Here is an 18115-nt window from a genome sequence, read left to right as displayed (position 1 = left end):
CTATTAAGATGTTTCTGTAGCATTGTGGCTATTGTTATTTTTCACATGAATTACGTAAATCTTTCTAAACATGTTTATTTTTCCAGATTCACTTTGTCATTATTATATAATAAAGTTGTCATGGTGGAAAGGTTGTGTATCTTTGTGTTATTTTAATACACACTGTTGGAATTTCCAGAGGGAGTTCACAATAAAATAAAGTAACATGCACTAAATGTTCACTGCCATGATATAGATAAAGTAAAGTAGGTCGACCTTTGCAAAAGTGTTTCCTTCTCACCTTCACCTACTCCACTATGCCTGAACTCTATTCTTCAACTCTCTTTTGTCTGTTTTGCTTTTTTAATGGACACATGGACACATCATTGCTGCACCTTGGGCCCATCTGCCACACATCTCTCCCACTTTCAACTTTCTCATGCAGTACCACAGCTCCTTTCTTGATACCCTATCGTATGTAGTTTCCACAAAGAGAAAGAACTTCTCAAAAACACTCTTAAACAAAGCATCTGTGATGTTCTTTCTTGTGAAACCACAGTGCTGCTCATTGATTGTTGTCTCTTTCCCACAGTCCAGCCTCACATATAACTCACTGTAAGCCTTTTCCTTTGCCTCCCAATTCTACTGTCTATTTTCTTCATCTCCCTGACTAGCCCACATTTTCCTTGCTAAACTCTTTCTTTAATCAGAATCAGAAAGGGTTTTATTGCCAAATGTTGAGCAGGTTTACAACATTAGGAAATTGCTGCGGTGCTTCAGTGCAAACATACTGTCATAAATTACGCTTAAATAGACATGAAAATAAAAATAAGAATAAGAATTAAAAGTAAATACTTTCCTGTCCTCCTTCATTTCACCATCAAGTCTCCTTGTCCTCTTGACTCTGTTCAGTGGATACACCAAACAGCTAGTGCTGTACTTTTCCTAGTGAAATGTCTTCTCTACTACGCAGTGCCTGTCTTAACCCCTTGCTGAACTTTGTGCAACATTCCTCCTTCTTCACCTTCCACCACTTAATCCTTGCCTCTGCCTTCATTTACTTCCTCTTCTTAACATTCTCCCCTAACAACACCTTAGGTCTTCTATCCTCGTCTTTAAAGCACTTTAGCTATTGTTGGTTTGAATGTGCAACGTGGTGTATATGCCCACAGTTTCAACTTTTTAGTTCAGGTTATTATAGCAATTAAGCAGTACACACTTTGTCAAACAATAAGTCTGACTTAATCAAATCACCTGAATCCTATTATTTACAAAGATACTTCTGTCCTTTATCAATCATTATATGACATTTTAATTAAGAATTAAAAAAAAATCATCTGTCCACTTTCCACTGCTCTTTTATTTTAATTTGCATTTCACATAATTTTATTTTACTGTGCTCCAACCCATTTCAGAGTGTGATATTTTCTTTTAACACATTTATTTATATATTAAGCTTTTTTACACTGCAGTATTACATAAAGTATCATTTTCTACAATAATATGTAAATCATGTGACAGAAAACTATCATCATTAAATATCATCACTAGTATAAAACTATTTTTTCATATGAAAATGCAAAACAATTTGCAGATCCACCTTACGTAGAGATAATGGTTTTGTTTTGTTAAAAAGGTATACCAATATAATGACTAAAATTTACTAAATGAGCTTCATGTTTTATTAACTAGGACTTGAATGAAGTTATTGAGCCCATAATTCTTCAGGAAACTGCCAATAAGCCAGCTCATAGACCTGTAGAACAGCTGCCCCCTGCTGGCCATTACACAAATAAAATACAGATTAAATACATTTGGTCTAGCGGTATAGCTCACCGCACCACCACTGTGTCATAGCCGGCACAAACATAAATAAAACTGACAAATCCTTTTAATCTTTGTCTAAATGTTCCTTTCACTCTATGTTTGTCTGAAGCTCGTGCTGCTGGTGAAGTTTTGCTTGAAGTGAAAAACAAGAGCAGACTGAGTCAGGCGGATGGAGTTAGTGCTTTATTATCACCGTAAAGCCTTTTTTAATCATGACATGGGAACATCAATCACTGAAACATATTTACAGCTCAACATCAGCGATCCTGTCGTGTTTACTTCGTCTGTAAAGTGCAGCTCTGTCAACACGAGCCTTTCACTTGGTTACAGCAAAAACAAGAAAGCAATATCTCACCCCCACGTGTCCCAAAAAACTAAAATAAAAATAAAATCATCTTCAGTAACTGTTGATTTCGGCTTTTTAGAAACATCTCCACTACTTTAACCTCCCACAAACGGAGAGGTGTGTCTGTGGCCTCTTTCATCCCTACATGAAGAACATGAAACTTAAAACCCCCCCACAAATAATCATCGTGAATCACTCTGGAAATGAAATGCAAGTTAATGAATAAATGTGCGATGAACATAAAAGGCCCCAAACAACGACCCACGTATGCATGCCTGGTAAATATTAAGACATTAGAAGAAACGGACTCAGCAGGCAATGTGAAAGAAGATGGAGTCTGTTTTTTATGACACACAGGTGGTTATTGGTTTTTCAACACTGTATCAGAGGAGCTTAAAGTCTAGTGTTTTTCTTTTATGAACACAGAAAGCCATGTTCTCCTTTCAGTTTGAGGGAACTTGAGGGAAATTTGTGCTTTTCTCCCTTTTATTTATTTATTTATTTATTTATTTATTTATTTTAACAGACCTCCAACTTTGCAAATGTCAGACCAGCAATTCACACCCGGAACAGCCCCGAGAGAGGAGAGAAAAGCATCTTTGGCTCACTGACGTGGCCTTAAATCTTCACGGTTAATTGGTACGAGAGCTCATTAACAAGTGTTACTGTCATGCAAACTCTGCTTTCATTTACATGGGCTCCGACCCTTACAGCACGCTAACACACACATACAAACACTGCATACGAACAGCTTGAAATGCTGGAATACTGGACTGATTATGGCATGATTATGGCTTCACTAATAAATACCCAAGGAAAAAAAAAAAATCTAAATTCAGAATTTTTCCAAGTCTGTTTTAAATAGAATTTTTTTTTCTGGTTTAAATCAAATTTTCATATTTATGTTCATACTGGTTGTGTTTTTGCTGTAAAATCTGTACAAAAGTACACTCCAATATTTAACACGAGCAAATACGAGGCTCCTGCATGTTAAGATTCAAATGGGCATCCTCCAAAGATGAAGTCTTTTTAGTGCACAAAACAAATTTATTCATGCTGTTGAGGACTGTGGATTTAGCACTTCCTCTATCTTAAGCAGATACCTTTAGTAACCAGTACGATGAGTTCATGTGGCCGTGTTAACGTCATCACGAGTCACCATGTAAACTTAGCTCCCAGCTGACTTCCTCACACTCAGCTGATTTTTTTTTTAAGTTAAAATAACTTCTTCATATTTAATGAAGCCATGAAAATTTTTACCTTCGTTCTACAGACCCTTACAGAATCTTACAGACTCTTTAAGTAAACTGAAATTTGTGGCTTCTTTAATTAGTCCAAGACCAAGACTTGAAAATAAAAATAAAGGTGGATTTTTCCTTTAATATTGGCACCTGAAAGTCGATGAAGTAGACCTTAGATCCATCTGGAGCTCAGCTTTGAACCAAAAGGAACAAAAGTTAAGTTGTATTCATGATAAGTAAAACAACAGGTGTAATTTAAGTGGTCTAAATTTTCTCAGCAGGTAACAATCACAACATAGGTCTCTAATGTCAGGGAGTCAAATCCAAAGGTGTCTGAATACAAAAACTAAAAAAGCAAAACAAATCAAACAAAACCCACCATCCTTCAAACTTTCAACCATCAAATATAAGCACAAAGTGAGTGCAGGTAGTTGAACGTATGCTGACTTTTTATCTTTAAAGGCAGTGGTCAAGTCAAACGTACACGTTTTTCTTCTATCCTGTAGTGCCATTTATCAAATAGATCATTTTGGTGTATAATCCGTCATTTCTTGACTATAATGTAACTAATGTGAACTCACTTTGTGGTGCTCAAAGCAGCAATCTTCACTGTCAGCGAGCAAAGACCAAATCATGCAAAGACAAGAAAGTCTGAAAACTTACAGGATGAATTTTTCCCTTTGAACCTTTCATTCAGCTGCTGCTTTCAGGTACTATCAGTAAAAGCTCAAGCACACTTAAGGCCAAATATTTTTCATTTTTGCATTTGGTCTATACCAGGGGTGTCAAACATATAATCTAAGGGGCTGAATCGGCCCACTGGATGGCTTACGAAATTTGAATTTTTAATCGGGAGGTTTTGAGTTCCGCATCTCTAAAGTTAATCTATTATAATTATTATCTATTATCTGCTATTCAAACTTTCTGTTTCCAAAGTGCAGCCAATCAGAAGAAAGCTGGCTTTTGTTAATGGTTTCTGAAAGAGTGAGGCAGGCCCTGTCAGTGGAGGATTAAACCACTGTAGGAGGAATATGCAAGGTAACTAAGTAAGATTAAAGTGATATTTGTGGGAAAAATACACCAAAAAACCCCAAAACAGACCAAAACTGACCATTATTCTCATTAAAGTGTAGCTTTGAATATATCTATAGGTGAGGCATGCCAGAAAAAGAAACCAATAGCTACAGTGAAACGCTTAATCCAGGTCCAGCATAAGAGAAATAAAGATGATTCTGAACCGTGAATCACAACTCAAGTCCAAGATTAAAAACATGGAGCTGCAGTGGACTGTAAGATGTCCCTTTAGTGGGTTGATTTAAACTTTACTTAACAGTTATATTAACATTACTGTCAATTGATTAGCATTAAGGGTCTAACTGTTGTTTACATATGTCTGTTTCCATAAAAAGAAAAATATACTTAACGTTATAAAGAATATACGTTTTCCACCCCTGGTCTAAACAGTGTCTGAACAATCGAGCCACATTTTTCTGCAGCTAAATAACATCTAACAATATTAATAAATTGAACACGGTGTTGGAAAAACAGCTGGTTAGCAGTTACTAAAAATTAATTTTCTATTTATCAATTAATTGACTAATCAGTGAAGACCTACTGTGATGTGCTGAAATGAAGCCAGTGGAAGGAAGGAAGGAAGGAAGGAAGGAAGGAAGGAAGGAAGGAATCCTTAAATGACCTTTTCAAAATAAGACTCAGGCTCTCTTTCTATCTTCTGTTTGTGTTTCAGATCATCAGCTGACCTCTTTCTTTTTTTCTTTTTTTTTTTAAATCAACAACACTGATGGAGAAAGTGGATGAGGTGTCCTGTTGCCCTCTGGGACCTTCATCACGGGTAAAAAAACCATCACTTCCTCTCAAAGTGCACTCATGCAAGAGCCGGTACCGACAGACCCAGGTTCAATATTCTTCTCACATTTTGTTTTACGTCTTCCATATTTTTGTTAGCTCTTCTTATAAAATAAACATAAAAACAGAAACTTAGAGGTTAATCTATATTCATGTCTCTTCTTGAAAGTGGAGCCGGTATAAAAGCAGCATTTTTTTTTCCTTTGTTTGTTTTTGTTTTTTTAAACACAGAATAAAACACGAGTCCTGGATGAGGCGTTTCCTCACCTACTTCCCTCCCTTTTACAGTGAGGGTGCGTTAGATATATCCTCCATTTTAGAGTGACAGGCCTCCATCACAAGCTTCAGAGTCCTGCACAGAGGAAGCACATGTTTTTCAGTTCCAGGCAGTCCGGGCGGGCGGATAGGTGGGCGAGTGGTGTTCCCCTCCTCTGATTCCTGAGCTGTGGTCTCGATTTTACCAGCTGGGACTCGCCTGGGAGGTAAAACATGCATCCTCTGAGTGTCGTTAAGCTTCAGACTCACCCTTCTTCTTGCCCTCCTCTCCAGCGTCACTGTCCTCTGACTGGCTGTTGCTAAGCACTAGGAACTGTCCGTCAGAGCCAGGCGGGTTGGCCGGGCGACTTGATGCAGCGATCAAGCGGCTCTGCTCCTCCAGATCCTGAAAGTCAGTCAAGAGAAGAAGAGTGAACTTTTTCTTGCGCGTGGTGTTGTTTTCAGCATTTGGTGGCAGATGGAGCTTTTAATGGGGCGAGTGTAAGACCTGGACTAAGAATGTGTGGAAAAAGACTTGAAAGACCTTCAAAAAAAGCACAGTGAACTATAAAGATGACATCTGACAACCGCCACAGTACCCTTAATGACAAATTTATGTGGTTTGACGACCAATACAAAAGAACCACTTGAAGGGTAACACCGAGGGGTAAAGAGTTAAAATTGGCTCCATGGATGCAAACTACAAAAGAAAAAAAATGGTGGCTGAGACTTTTGCACAGCAGTGTAAAACATAATGTTTTCATTCATTTAAGTCAGACAAAGCAAAAATGTCTTTAAGTGATGAACCCCAAAGTCCAACAAACTCACAGACTATTCAATTAAAGTGGTGATGATGGGGTCATAGGCCATGTTTACATTGTATTACAGACTAAAAACACCCCCTGGCTGCTCGGCATACTCTGCACATTCGTTATAACACGGGAATAGTGCAAGGTTTGTGTTGAAAGGTAAAAAAAATCACCTTCTCGATCTGTCTTTGCTTGCTCAGTTCCTCCTTCTGTTTCTCTTTGGCCTTATCCTCCTCCTTTTTCTTCTCCACCGCTTTACGGTCCTGCATCACAAGAGCAACAATAAGAAAACAAGCGTAAACATCCACAGCAACACATGAATGACCCCCGGTTACAGTCTTTACCATCTCCGAGTGCAAGGCGATCTGCTTGGCCAGACCGATGCTGTCACAGATCTGAAAAGCATGAAGAAGACAGACGATCAGACAGTAAGAAGGATGTGTTACACCGCCAGCCAAACAGATAAACGGACACACAACCTTCTCTCCATCGTTGTTGGATTCAAAGATGTAGCACATGGCTCGGCTGTCGCTCCGCCCGCTTGCCGACTGCAGAACAAAACCAAACAGCCTCTTGTTGTCCTGATGGGACAAACACTGCACCACAGTGGAGAGAGGGAACTGCAGCGAGACACAGCAGGATGCCAGTTAGCAAAGACAAAAGTGACACAACTCAAATCTTAGAAACAAGACAAAACTGGAGAAACTGCGGTCACCGTACCCTGAGTCGCGTCACTTGTGTCTGAGGATCAATTAGCCTGAAAAATAAAAGACCTATTTTAATATAAGAGGATAATTGCAATTTTTTTCAAGCTGGCATTTTATTTTATCTTTTCTTGAATGTGGTTCCCGTGGCTCATGCTTGCTTTGCAAAAAGAAGTTAGTCACACAACAAACATCGGCTTCATCCAACACGCTCATAATGATCACTGCAGTTCCTACTTGAGGCAGTCGCAGGTGACCAGCAGGTGGGACTCGGTCATCCTGAAGATGTTGTGGATGGCTCTGGCAGCCAGGATCTGCCTCATGGTCTCAGAGATGACATCCACTGACTCGGCAGTCTTCACCTCCATGGAGCCCAGGAAGCGAACGATAAAGAGCTGGTGGAGGATCGAGTCTACGCAGCACAAAAACCAGAAAAAACAAAACATACTTCATGTATGGCTGTGGTTCCACTCGAGTTGTGTAAAAGCTGATTCTTTGGTGGTTTAAATGTACTTTTTTAATAATTAAATCACTTTAAATTATTTTAAACTGGTTGTAATTATGGATAATAATGGAAATAATAAAACCCATTATAATCTAAATAAATACGCAGTTTAAACCTTTTTTCTACATGAGTTATTATCCAGAATCCCAGTTATAACATTAACATGACCTCTGCATAGTCATAAATGTCATTTAGAAGATAAAGACGTACGTAAATAAATAAATAAACATTGATAAAATAGTCGAGACAGACAGACACGAGTACCTTCACTGTCTTCTGCTGTGCTCTCTCCTGACTCCCCAAATGGATTACTTCTCCTGCAGAGAAGCACATAAACACACAAAACAGTCATATTTTCATAGCTTCAGATATATCTGTCTTCACATTATTAGTTTAGTTAGCTTGCTTTTTGTTCTGTCATTGCATGCTTCACAGACCATGTAAACAGTAGATATAGGCAGAGCTGCTTGAACTCTAATGTTCACAAGCACTGTCTGCAGCACATGCAGCACAGAACCTTCAAATCTGAGCAGATGGTGCTGCGCAGTCAGGCGGTATCGCCTCGTTATGATGCCGGCTAGTTTGTGAAACACATGCTGGAAATTTAAACAGTGATTCATCATTTTCCCTGACAGACACGTACCTGCTGGACTGCGGTGCTGTTTTGCTTTGTCCTGAGTTCTCCTCACTGACGGGGGAAATTATGTCAAACTGGATGGGTGTTTCTGGGGCAACCAGTGCATCCAGTGAGAGCACAGAAAGAGCGGGCGATGGCTCGGAGCCCACAGAGCTGATGCTGCTCGCTCGACCCGTTCGCCCCTTACTGGATGGGAGACAAAGAGAGAGAGAGCGAGAGAGGGAGAGAAAGAGGATGATGACAGGGCTCCATAATGAAATCTGGACCACCTGCGGCCCTACTTCAATAAATAATGGAAGCCGACAGCAGGTTGTGAGGGTGTTGGTAATCATTACTCTCACCTAAACCTAATTTTGAAAAAATCGGAACCCCCAAACAGAGAGGACAGGTAGAAATACCCAGTCTAAAACTCAAACTAGTTTGACAACCCACTCACCCACACACACTCCTACCTGGTTGGTCTCATGCTCTCGTGTCTCTGCTGAAAGGACGGTGATGGTGTCACGGCTTCAAGAGCGGATTGGTTCACTCTGGCTGCAAGCTCCTGCCAACAAGAAGTAACTAGGAATTACTGAGATCATCTGGTTTCTAATAGAGAGGTTTTTGCTTCTGTACGTGCCAAGCTGCTGTGATTTATTACTGAAGCCTGCTTGAAGTCTAGAAATTGTGCACTGGCGTACTGTCGCACAATTACAAAAACCTTGTGGGAAGACAGATATTAGATCAGATCTTCATTACCAGTACCTTGTGCCAAATAGTCAAATCAAAGTAGTTTCCTCAGAAAATCTATAATTTCCCATGCAAGAGTTTAAGGTCTTCTGCACCATCTCACAATATTGATGCTGATATTTTACAACACATACTTCCCTGGCTAGACTACAACTAAAATAGCTGCCAAAGGTATACAACAGTGAACGGTAAGCAACATGAAGGTCGATAGAAGAAGGAAGCAGACACAAACCTCTGCATTTTCACTCAGGTAGATCCTCCTTGAGATGTTGTTGATGGTGGAGATCCACTAGTGGAGAGAGACAACATCAGAAAACAGCAGCAAACTCAAAGGAGGCTTCATAAAGTTAGAGTATTTTACCTCCTCGCATTCCTTCCTGCTCTCCGCCTGCAGCGTCACCACTCTGACATAATAAAGAGAAGAAAATGATTTTTATTTTGACCTAAGAATTACAAAAAAAGGGGCGGAGCACATATGAGAAGAGAACTATAAAAAAGGACCTCTCACTTTTTCCCATCAAAGGAAGTGACCTGAAAGCAGAATCGGCGGTCATCACAGTCAACTGCCATGACGGAGGAGTTGTCAAGGTCTGTGACCAGCCCGCCCGCCACCTCTCCCCGGCCCTGTTGCATCAGGTTTCCACCCTGTGTAAAGAAGTACTGTCGCTCCCAGGATGATGACACTAGCCCAGTCTTACTGTGAGACAGCAAAGACACAAAAAGGATTTCACAGTGTTTACAGTCAGGGATCAAACCACCAACCTTCCAATTAGCAGATGACCCCCTCTACCTCCTGAGCTACAGTCACCCCAATAAGAGATGCACAATGTAAAAACTGTTCTGGGTCTGTGGGTGAAACAGGATTAAAGCTCACTAAGAAATAAAACACTGAAGTCGTCCTGTGGCTTACTTCCGGATGTACAGGTAGCCCTGCTTCCTGGTCAGGTTGCGACTCACAGGTGAGTGGGCGGGGTCGGGGTCACATGGTGCATAAAGGGCGTCACAAGCCCTCTCCATCTCCTGGATGGTCTGTTGCATCTGCCCCACCTCCTCCTCCATTTCCCGGCGTACACTATACATACATTCACATGTTCATTGTCACTCATTGCTAAAATCTTCCTGTCTCCACAATTAATTAACAGTTTGGGGATGAAGGAGTTCTTACTTCTGGACACTGGTTCCTATAGTTCCCAGGAACTCTTCCCACTGCTGGGTGAGATTTTCTGACCCCAGCTTAAAGAAACTGATCTGAGGAGAACAAAAACAGGTTGGTCACTTCAGAGCTGACTTCAAATAAATGTGATTTCACACTGTTTTGGTATTAAATCTCCTTTGCAGAAACTCTGTCTCCCCCTTCTGGCAGTAAAGGCAAACCATGTTTGTTCTTGCCCTCATTCACTGGCTGTGGATGACATCAGTTTTCAGAATTCCTAACTGAGTGAAGTTACCTGGAAGTGTGTGTGTGGTCGTCACAATAAGAGCTCACTCCTTAGTGCTTCCTTTGTTACCTCCTTTAGCAAAGGATACACTGAACCATTCTTCGTGAAAGTTAAGGAAACAAAATGAGTACCTATACCACACGTAAAATGCACTTTCTTTTAGTCCATATTTGGGGCATTTTAGTTTAAGACCCACATCAACAACATCCACCATCAGATTAAAAAGTCTGACTCTAAGAGCACCACAATCTTTTCCTTTTCTTTAAATTTTCCTTCATATCGTTCTCTGAGCTCACAGCGTTTTCCATCGAGTTTCTTTCTTGTTATAAACTATTCTTGGATGCTTCCCACGTGTCTTAGACTACTTGACCTTTGTTGCTACAGGTCCTCCCCTATTCAAGCCTGATTACAATGTGTCACCACTAATGCGCATGTGTGTGTGAATATCACCTGACATGAAACTGTGTGCCTGCACTGATAGTGCAAAAACTTCAATGAAATCAAACTTCATTTCTTCACATAAAAGTTCAGCAGTCAGGCTTAAAATGTCTGTCAGAATTGTTTTGCAGGATTACCAAAGAATTTCAAAGCTGTTTCCAAAATTCCCAGAATCAAGCAGGGGGATTAACATTTTGCCAAGTTAAAGATTTGATGTGTATTTCACACTGTTCTGGCTTTTCGTGGGGGAAAAGAATTTCGGACCTGAGTCAGATATGGAATCCAGTTAACGTTTGGTTAAGACCTAATGTTGGATTTTTGAGGTGCACTAGTCCCATCTCTCTCTCATCACCCCCAACCGGTTGCAGCAGATGGCTGCCCCTTCCTGAGCCTGATTTTCCTGAAGTTTATATATAATAATAATAATAATAATAATAATATATGTGTATAATATAATATATATGTGAACTGAATTACTCTGCAGTAAAGGCGTGCACACCTGTGCCTGCATGTATCCCAGCAGTGGCTCCAGCAGAGCTGTCTTCTTCTTGTACTGCAGAGTGTTCAGTGAGCAGAAGTAGTGCATCATTGTCTGGTGTTGTTTCTTGCGGGAGGTGTAGACATCCTCCACCACCTCCGCCCGTAACTGCAACACACGAGACTCTTATTTCAGTAAAAAGCCAGATAACATTATCCACTCGCATAATATCATTTGGTCTTGATAATCATCTAGGAAGCTGCTGCTTTGAGGAATGTGAAACTTGATGAGAGACTTTTTAAAACAACCCAACCCCATCTATCATTGCAGCTGCATTTCCACACAGTCATCACTTCCTGTAACTTTAATTAAAAAAAATACTACTGAGGAGTTTTTGCTGTTATTTTTTTAAATATAGCAGATTCTGTAAAATTATTTTTATAGAAACCAAAATAGAGACCAAAAATGACAGATTTGCTGGTATGACCAAAAATTACTAATTTAATGAATAAACTTCAGTGATTTGGAAGTTTGAGGGAAAACAGAGGAAGCATTTAGGTCTTTCAGTTCCAAGTTCATACTAATATGTCTTTTTGACAAAGCACAATGAGTGTGCTGAACATGCAAAATATGAAAATTATCCACAGACTCCTGCAGCTGTATTTAAATCATAAAAGCAGCTTCTTCTTATCAGCTCAGCCAACCAATCTAAACAAAGCTGCTAAGCTTCTATCCATCTAACTGTGGATGTTTTTACAGTTAAATAGAAAACTTTCCAGACTATGATTTACCATTTACGGACATGTAAAATAAAACCATTACCACGAAAGTCAATGTATAGTTTGAGGTATGAAGTCATGAATGGTAAACCTAAAAGCTGTTACCTTGTCGTTCTCCCTCCTTTTGGATAAGCGACTGTATCTGTTAATCGCCACGTCATGATCTGCACACAGAGACACAGAAAAGATTTTTAATAGTAAAATATATCTTGCCCTCTTAATAGTTAGAAAACTTGAAACTGCCTGAAATGCACACTAAAAATACCTAAACAAACTAAATTTCACAATTGCAAGTAATTTAGCTTCTATTTCTACCATTTCAATAATTTTTCTTTTATATATGGGCCTAAAATTTAAGATCTAAAGTTAAGTATTTACTAGATCACAAAAGATTTAAATGAAAGCTGAGATGAAAGCACTGTGATATACAGAGTTCAACTTTTTTCCCCTCCAGAGGGCCATGCTGCCAAGATCAAATGGAAACATGGTTAAAGGTTAAATGAAAGTACTAAATGTTAAATGAACATTTATATAAGTCTTGTTAACTGTATGATATGAACTGCTGCATTGCCTGAATTAAACAGCAGTAAAGTCTCACTACAGTGACTGCCCAAGAATTATACTGCCTCTTACGCTAATTTTCAAACACCGCGGGTCAGAAACAGATGGCTTTATATTGCACATGTGTGATTTATCTAGACATAAAGTATATGTAGTATAAAAGTACTGAACCACACCTCTAAATGTTTGAATTCAGGAATTTTCTGTCCAATTTCCACAGATGTATAAAATCAAACTGTCTTTATAAACATTCGTGAAAGAATGGGTCATTCTAAAGAGCTCACTGCATTTGAGCATAGCAGTTTAATAGGAGCCATCTTGGCAACAAGTCAATTTATGAAATTTCTTCCGTCCTAGATATGCTATTATCAGCTGTAAGTGGTATTATTACAAACAGGAAGTGTTTAAACCACAGCAAATGTGGCAGACCACATAAAGTTACAGAGCGAGGTCGGCATGTGCTAAAAGGTAGAGCACGTAAAAGTCCCCATCACTCTGCAGAGATCCCAAACGTCTTTGTTATTAATATCAGCACAAAAACTGCCAGAGGCTTCATGGGAAGGGCTTTCATGACTGGAGGTGCAATGCAAGCGTAATGTGTAGGCAATAAAGTGCACTGACTGTAGTTTATGAGGTACAGCTTACCATCACTGGCTATTTGGAAGACTTCTTTAAGAGTAAGGATCTCTGGAGAGACAAAAAAAAACTCACATTAGAGAGCAAAGTGCATCTGTTTATGTAGCAAGAGCTGCTGCTTCAGATTAATTCTACTACCATAAATATTAAATATTAATATTGAAAGTAAACAACTAACATAGCAATGCAGAAAATAATTTACATTATGTGTCACTGTTGATGGCAAACTAGTAAACTGAAAATTGTCATTATACATTATTAACGTCTCTAAAACAGTTTCAAAACTGGGTGAAAGAGCTTAAAGTGTTTTCTACCCTTCAGGTCTCGCTCTTTAAACTGAGTGATGGGGAACATCATGGCATCAGCAAGTTGTGTGGACAAGACAGCATGACAGGAGCTGAGCTAGAAAGAGGAAGAGAAGGAGGAAGTTAAAATCCTAACCATGAATCAGATGAACAAACACAAATATAACACAAGTTTTTCTTATTCTTTTTATTTTGCACCAAATTTGCCTGTTTGGGACATCAAAACATGCAAACCTAACTCACTTCATCTATGACTTTTGCAAACTGTTGCAGAGTAGAACTCATCACCTCATCATCACCCCCGAGAGGAAAACGCTGCAAACAACAGCAACAATAAGGAAACATTACACAGCTGAGATTAACACATAGATTTCTGGATGTTATTAAAACCGCTAATATTTTCTATTATGGTAAAGAAAAAATCTGAATAATGCTGATCCAAAGCTGTTTCTAGAAGACAGGAATGGCCAGACTAAATTTCACAGAGGTGTGGTAAAGGCAGATGTGTGTGAAGTAACAGATAAGAGGCTCGTTGTTACAGTATTACGGTTAGGGTGATAAGTATAATGGATGGTATTACAAGGCTGACATTTAGTATTTTATTGCCCTTTTTTAAGGGTCTATTGGTATAACGAAGATAGGCTGTTATAACAGCAAGGCCTGTGGCTTGTGTGATAAGACTGGGAAGCCACACCAAGCAGTGCCAAAACCTGCAGTTCTCCCAATTGACCACTTAAAGCTGGCTCCAAAAATGTTTTTCAGAACAGTGACTTCCAAAAAAGCAGAGCATTCTTAGGGAAATGGGGGTAGCTTAAAAGAAATCTCACAAGTGAAACTATGGCAGAATTAAGAAAACTTTTAGAAAACTCAACTCAACTCAAGAGACGAGATTCTGAGACCGCCCAAGTGGAAGCCTTTCGCCACTTGCCTACAACCTAGAAATTCTGTCCATAAAAATTATGAAAAGAATCAGTGACAAAGGGTAGCCCTGGCAGAGTCCAACGCCCACCAGGAATGAGTCTGACTTATTGCTGGCTATGCGGACCAAGCTCTTGCAACGGTTTTATAAGGATCGAATGGCCTGTAGCAGTGGGCCAGACAGCTTCTGGAGTATTTTGAATTGCATGAATCCTCCTTAATTTCCAAAAATCAGTCAAATAGTGAGGCACCGCTGGGAACTAAAAACAGTCCAAATTCTTTCAACTCCCAAACGATTCTCCAGAGAAGTGACTCCAATTAGGGCTGTGCAATATGACCAAAATCTCATATCCCGAAATAAGAATTCTATCGTCCCGATAACGATATAAATCACAAAAATGTAACATTTTCTGTAAATTCTGTGAATCTCGGGCAGCTCGTCTTGCGGGAAGTGTTTCCAGCTGCGCATCATGTAGCTGGAGTCGAGTGTTTTAACCGATGCATGAAACGATACATTTTTAGACATAAGTTGTAAAGGCCGCCATTTTCTTTGTGAGTATTTATTACACGGCGTGCTGCGGGGAAAAGCCTGTTCTGACGTTTGAGTCTAAGGTTTATTTTTTAGCACCTGGTGGTTCTTTTTTACTTCTCATCCGTAAATAATCTGCTCTTTCACGTGATTCAGTTTATTTTGAAAAGTCTCAACAGGATCTTGAGCTTTATTGTGAAAGGTTTATGTGGAACATAAACAAGCGGACACGCGATGCTGTTACCGTCGTTGTTGCTAACGACAACGCATAAAAACAGGCGCTTGTCCATCCGTAGTGTGGTTATATTAAATATAAGAGAAAGAGAGAACTTTAAGAAATTAATATAGCCACTACAGTGACCATCAAAACGATGAAAAAATATTGCCTTAAACAGTTTATTTTGTGACACCACGAAATGAAACGATAGACGTTTTTTTATCGTCATCCGATATATATCGTTATATCGAACAGCCCTAACTCCAATCATTGTCTAATGCTGATTTTTATCCTTACTACCAGTTGTCTTCTATGCTTTGTATGGTGAGTTTGGGTTTTAAAAAGGCGCTCACAAATAAAATGTATTATTATAAAACAGGATTGATGAAGTTTAGCCAAGTTAGAAGTTAATAGTGAGGTATCTCAGCCAAGTCAAACTTCCCCCAAGGGAATGTGTGAAACAATCCATGCACAACACAAAGTTAGTCATTTATATATTGCCGGCTGGCTATGAAAAAATCCTGATCCTAAGCTTAATGTCCACAGAGAGATCTCAGTTGGTTCAAGGGTGATTCATTTGTGAAGCTTTCAGATATTTAGTGTCCAGCACTTCTTTGTAATAATAATAAAAATAATAAAATAATCTAGTGTTTGAGTGTGTACACTTGTGCTGTGGTTGGGACAAATATGGCATTTCCTACCTGTTTGTCATATTCTTTCAGCAGTCTGGAGGTCAGGTGTGTTGCAGCACTCAGCTCATTCTGGAAGACAAATCCGCAGCACTAAGAGCTGGACACACACTATCCAAACAGCAGCACATTATTGATTTTGTGTTTTTGTGAGTGAGTGTATGTGTGTGTACCTGTGCATCATAAATCCTCTGCATGGCCTGATACAGTTGTGTGCAGTAGTTGGAGATGGCTGCAGTGTCCTCCTCAAAAACTCCCAGCAGAGACCGTGTCTGCAAACAAAAACCATCAAAAACAAACAAACAAACATCATGCAGCTGATTTAACTACATGATCCGTTTGTGAAACCATACTCAGCTTACTTGCCCCCAGAAAATTTCCTATGCGAGTGCCAAAAACTTCACCCGCATACATTTCTACATTTCTGCAAATCAAACACCTGCACGCACTACTGCTGCTCTCAAGGTGTGTCTTAACATCCTGCTGGTCCCTGTCTTTTTCAAGGCATTACTCACTGTGAGAAATAAATCACACTCTCAGGCTGTTTTCCTGAAAGCTGAATGGTTGCAACCTGTTGTGTGATTATCCTGAATGTATTTCACCTTGCTGTAAATCAGATTTTACTGCTGCGGTAACCTGGTTTCTCTCCAGCTCCCACTGTTAAATTACAAATATAACAGAGCTGACGCCTAATGTACACCGAGAGAGTTAATAAGAGACTGGAGTGGATGAAGCATAAATCATTAGTTATATAGACTAAAAGATTTTGCAAAGACTCCAGAGTCATACCAGCTTGAAAAGTTCCCACCCGACCCTGATAGAGTCAGCTGATTTTTTTCTACTCTATAACTTTAACATATCTAATAAGGTCATGCAAAACTTTATCTTCGTATTATGAATATGTCTGAGTTTCAGTCCATCAGAGTACAGGCATTTGTCAAAATTAGTTTCCCTTATTTTAATGCTCTTATAATTTCTTAGAAACATGAGATAGCCACATTACATTTTCAGGGTTGAAAAAACAGTTATGCAAATTCTTTTCGCTCTTGCAAATGATTTTTGTGCTTGAGAGCAGCAAGAATGTCCCTGTGCTTTGAGAGCTGATACCCAGATTATTCTGACAGTTAACGTAAGTAAATCCTGGGTATGTGCAGCTTCAAACCAAGTAAGTTTATACACTTTGACCACACCTCAATCCGTGATGTCACAGCAGGTGTTATTCCTAAAATTTTCAGGAAACAACATCACTGCTCGAGTTGTTTTTCTGTCCATCTGCAGCAGTGCGGTTGAAGCTTTGGGCACGGTGTGACACCAACAGAAATACAACACTGGTGTTTGACCAGATAACCATTACTGGGGAAGAGGGAGGAATGATTAGCTTAGTGGCTACGGAAGTTGCAGGTTAACCGTTAATTTATGTGCAAACCAGCACTAACTCTGACATTTTAGGATCTGGCAGCTTGGCGAAAGCTTCCATCACCTGATCCATAAAGCAGTCAGTTTATGATCCCACTGCATAGCTGAAGTATCCCGCTTGAGAAGCTGTGGTTAGCTGTGCCGTTAGCGATTAGCACCATTCCGATGGATGTTGGCAAACAGTCTACAAAGACAGTTAGCCTAGCTATAGACGTGGCTAGAATTAGCTTTTAGCTGAAGCCCTCGGGGAGTAGAGCTGTTACCTGCGGGCTGTCCTCCAGCGTCTCCTCTATCGGTAGCTTCTCTATCCCGGGCATAGCTGCTGCAGGCGTGTTGATAATCTCTGAGAAACGCAAGACAAACACACAACAAATCGGTCCGACAACTCCCACTCAGGATTTCTGGGCTACACGGATTCACAACACCCCAAAACAGCTCCTCCCGGTTCCACATGCCACGCCCTCTACGGGGTTTTGGATTGGATAGAAGAAAATGAAGCCAATGTGATTGGCTTATTTTTTAAAGGAATATTCGCCATTTTGGCTCTAACCATCAGTTCAGTGATACAGGGATAGCGCGTACACGTTAGAGCCGTAATGGCAACTACTTCGGCGAGTTTCCTGTTGAAATATTTTTTAATCTTATTCAGAAATTTACTGACGCCACATTTTGTACAATATTTTAAAAACGCGTTTTTTACGAATAGTATTTTTGTAACAGATATTTAAATTTTGAAATGTTCAACTTTCCAAAATTATTACCACAAACCATATAAAATGACCATGTTTACAAATATAATTGTTTGTTGAGAA

General features: G+C 39.6%; 1 protein-coding gene across 1 annotated transcript; it reads right to left on the bottom strand.

The window, feature by feature from the left end:
* Positions 1-1981: 1981 nt before the first annotated feature.
* Positions 1982-17733, bottom strand: appl1 (adaptor protein, phosphotyrosine interaction, PH domain and leucine zipper containing 1). The gene is made up of 22 exons (XM_085353371.1): positions 17567-17733; positions 16061-16159; positions 15900-15959; positions 13778-13849; positions 13544-13631; positions 13239-13280; positions 12138-12196; positions 11275-11421; positions 10064-10146; positions 9809-9970; positions 9407-9595; positions 9260-9302; positions 9131-9187; positions 8622-8713; positions 8176-8355; positions 7797-7849; positions 7265-7439; positions 7044-7080; positions 6803-6943; positions 6668-6718; positions 6497-6586; positions 1982-5920 (listed from the first exon to the last, which is right to left on the bottom strand). Exons 1-22 carry the CDS (start codon positions 17618-17620, stop codon positions 5768-5770), a joined length of 2127 nt encoding a protein of 708 aa, XP_085209497.1. The 5' UTR covers positions 17621-17733; the 3' UTR covers positions 1982-5767.
* Between the last annotated feature and the right edge of the window lie 382 nt (positions 17734-18115).

This window comes from Diplotaxodon limnothrissa, linkage group LG5 (genome assembly GCF_057381915.1).
Source record: "Diplotaxodon limnothrissa isolate DT_005_m linkage group LG5, D_limnothrissa_male_GT1.1, whole genome shotgun sequence".
NCBI lineage: Eukaryota > Metazoa > Chordata > Actinopteri > Cichliformes > Cichlidae > Diplotaxodon > Diplotaxodon limnothrissa.
This window is presented reverse-complemented; position numbering and strand designations above follow the sequence as displayed.

What these genes read in the sequence shown, in the direction of transcription:
- appl1 (XM_085353371.1), bottom strand. Translation starts at nt 17,620, where the DNA reads ATGCCCGGGATAGAGAAGCTACCGATAGAGGAGACGCTGGAGGACAGC. An exon ending in TAAAGAGCGAGACCTGAAGG is followed by an intron (nt 13,281 to 13,543) that starts GTAGAAAACACT and finishes TTGTCTCTCCAG; the next exon opens with AGATCCTTACTCTTAAAGAA. An exon ending in TCGCCTTGCACTCGGAGATG is followed by an intron (nt 6,587 to 6,667) that starts GTAAAGACTGTA and finishes CTTGTGATGCAG; the next exon opens with GACCGTAAAGCGGTGGAGAA.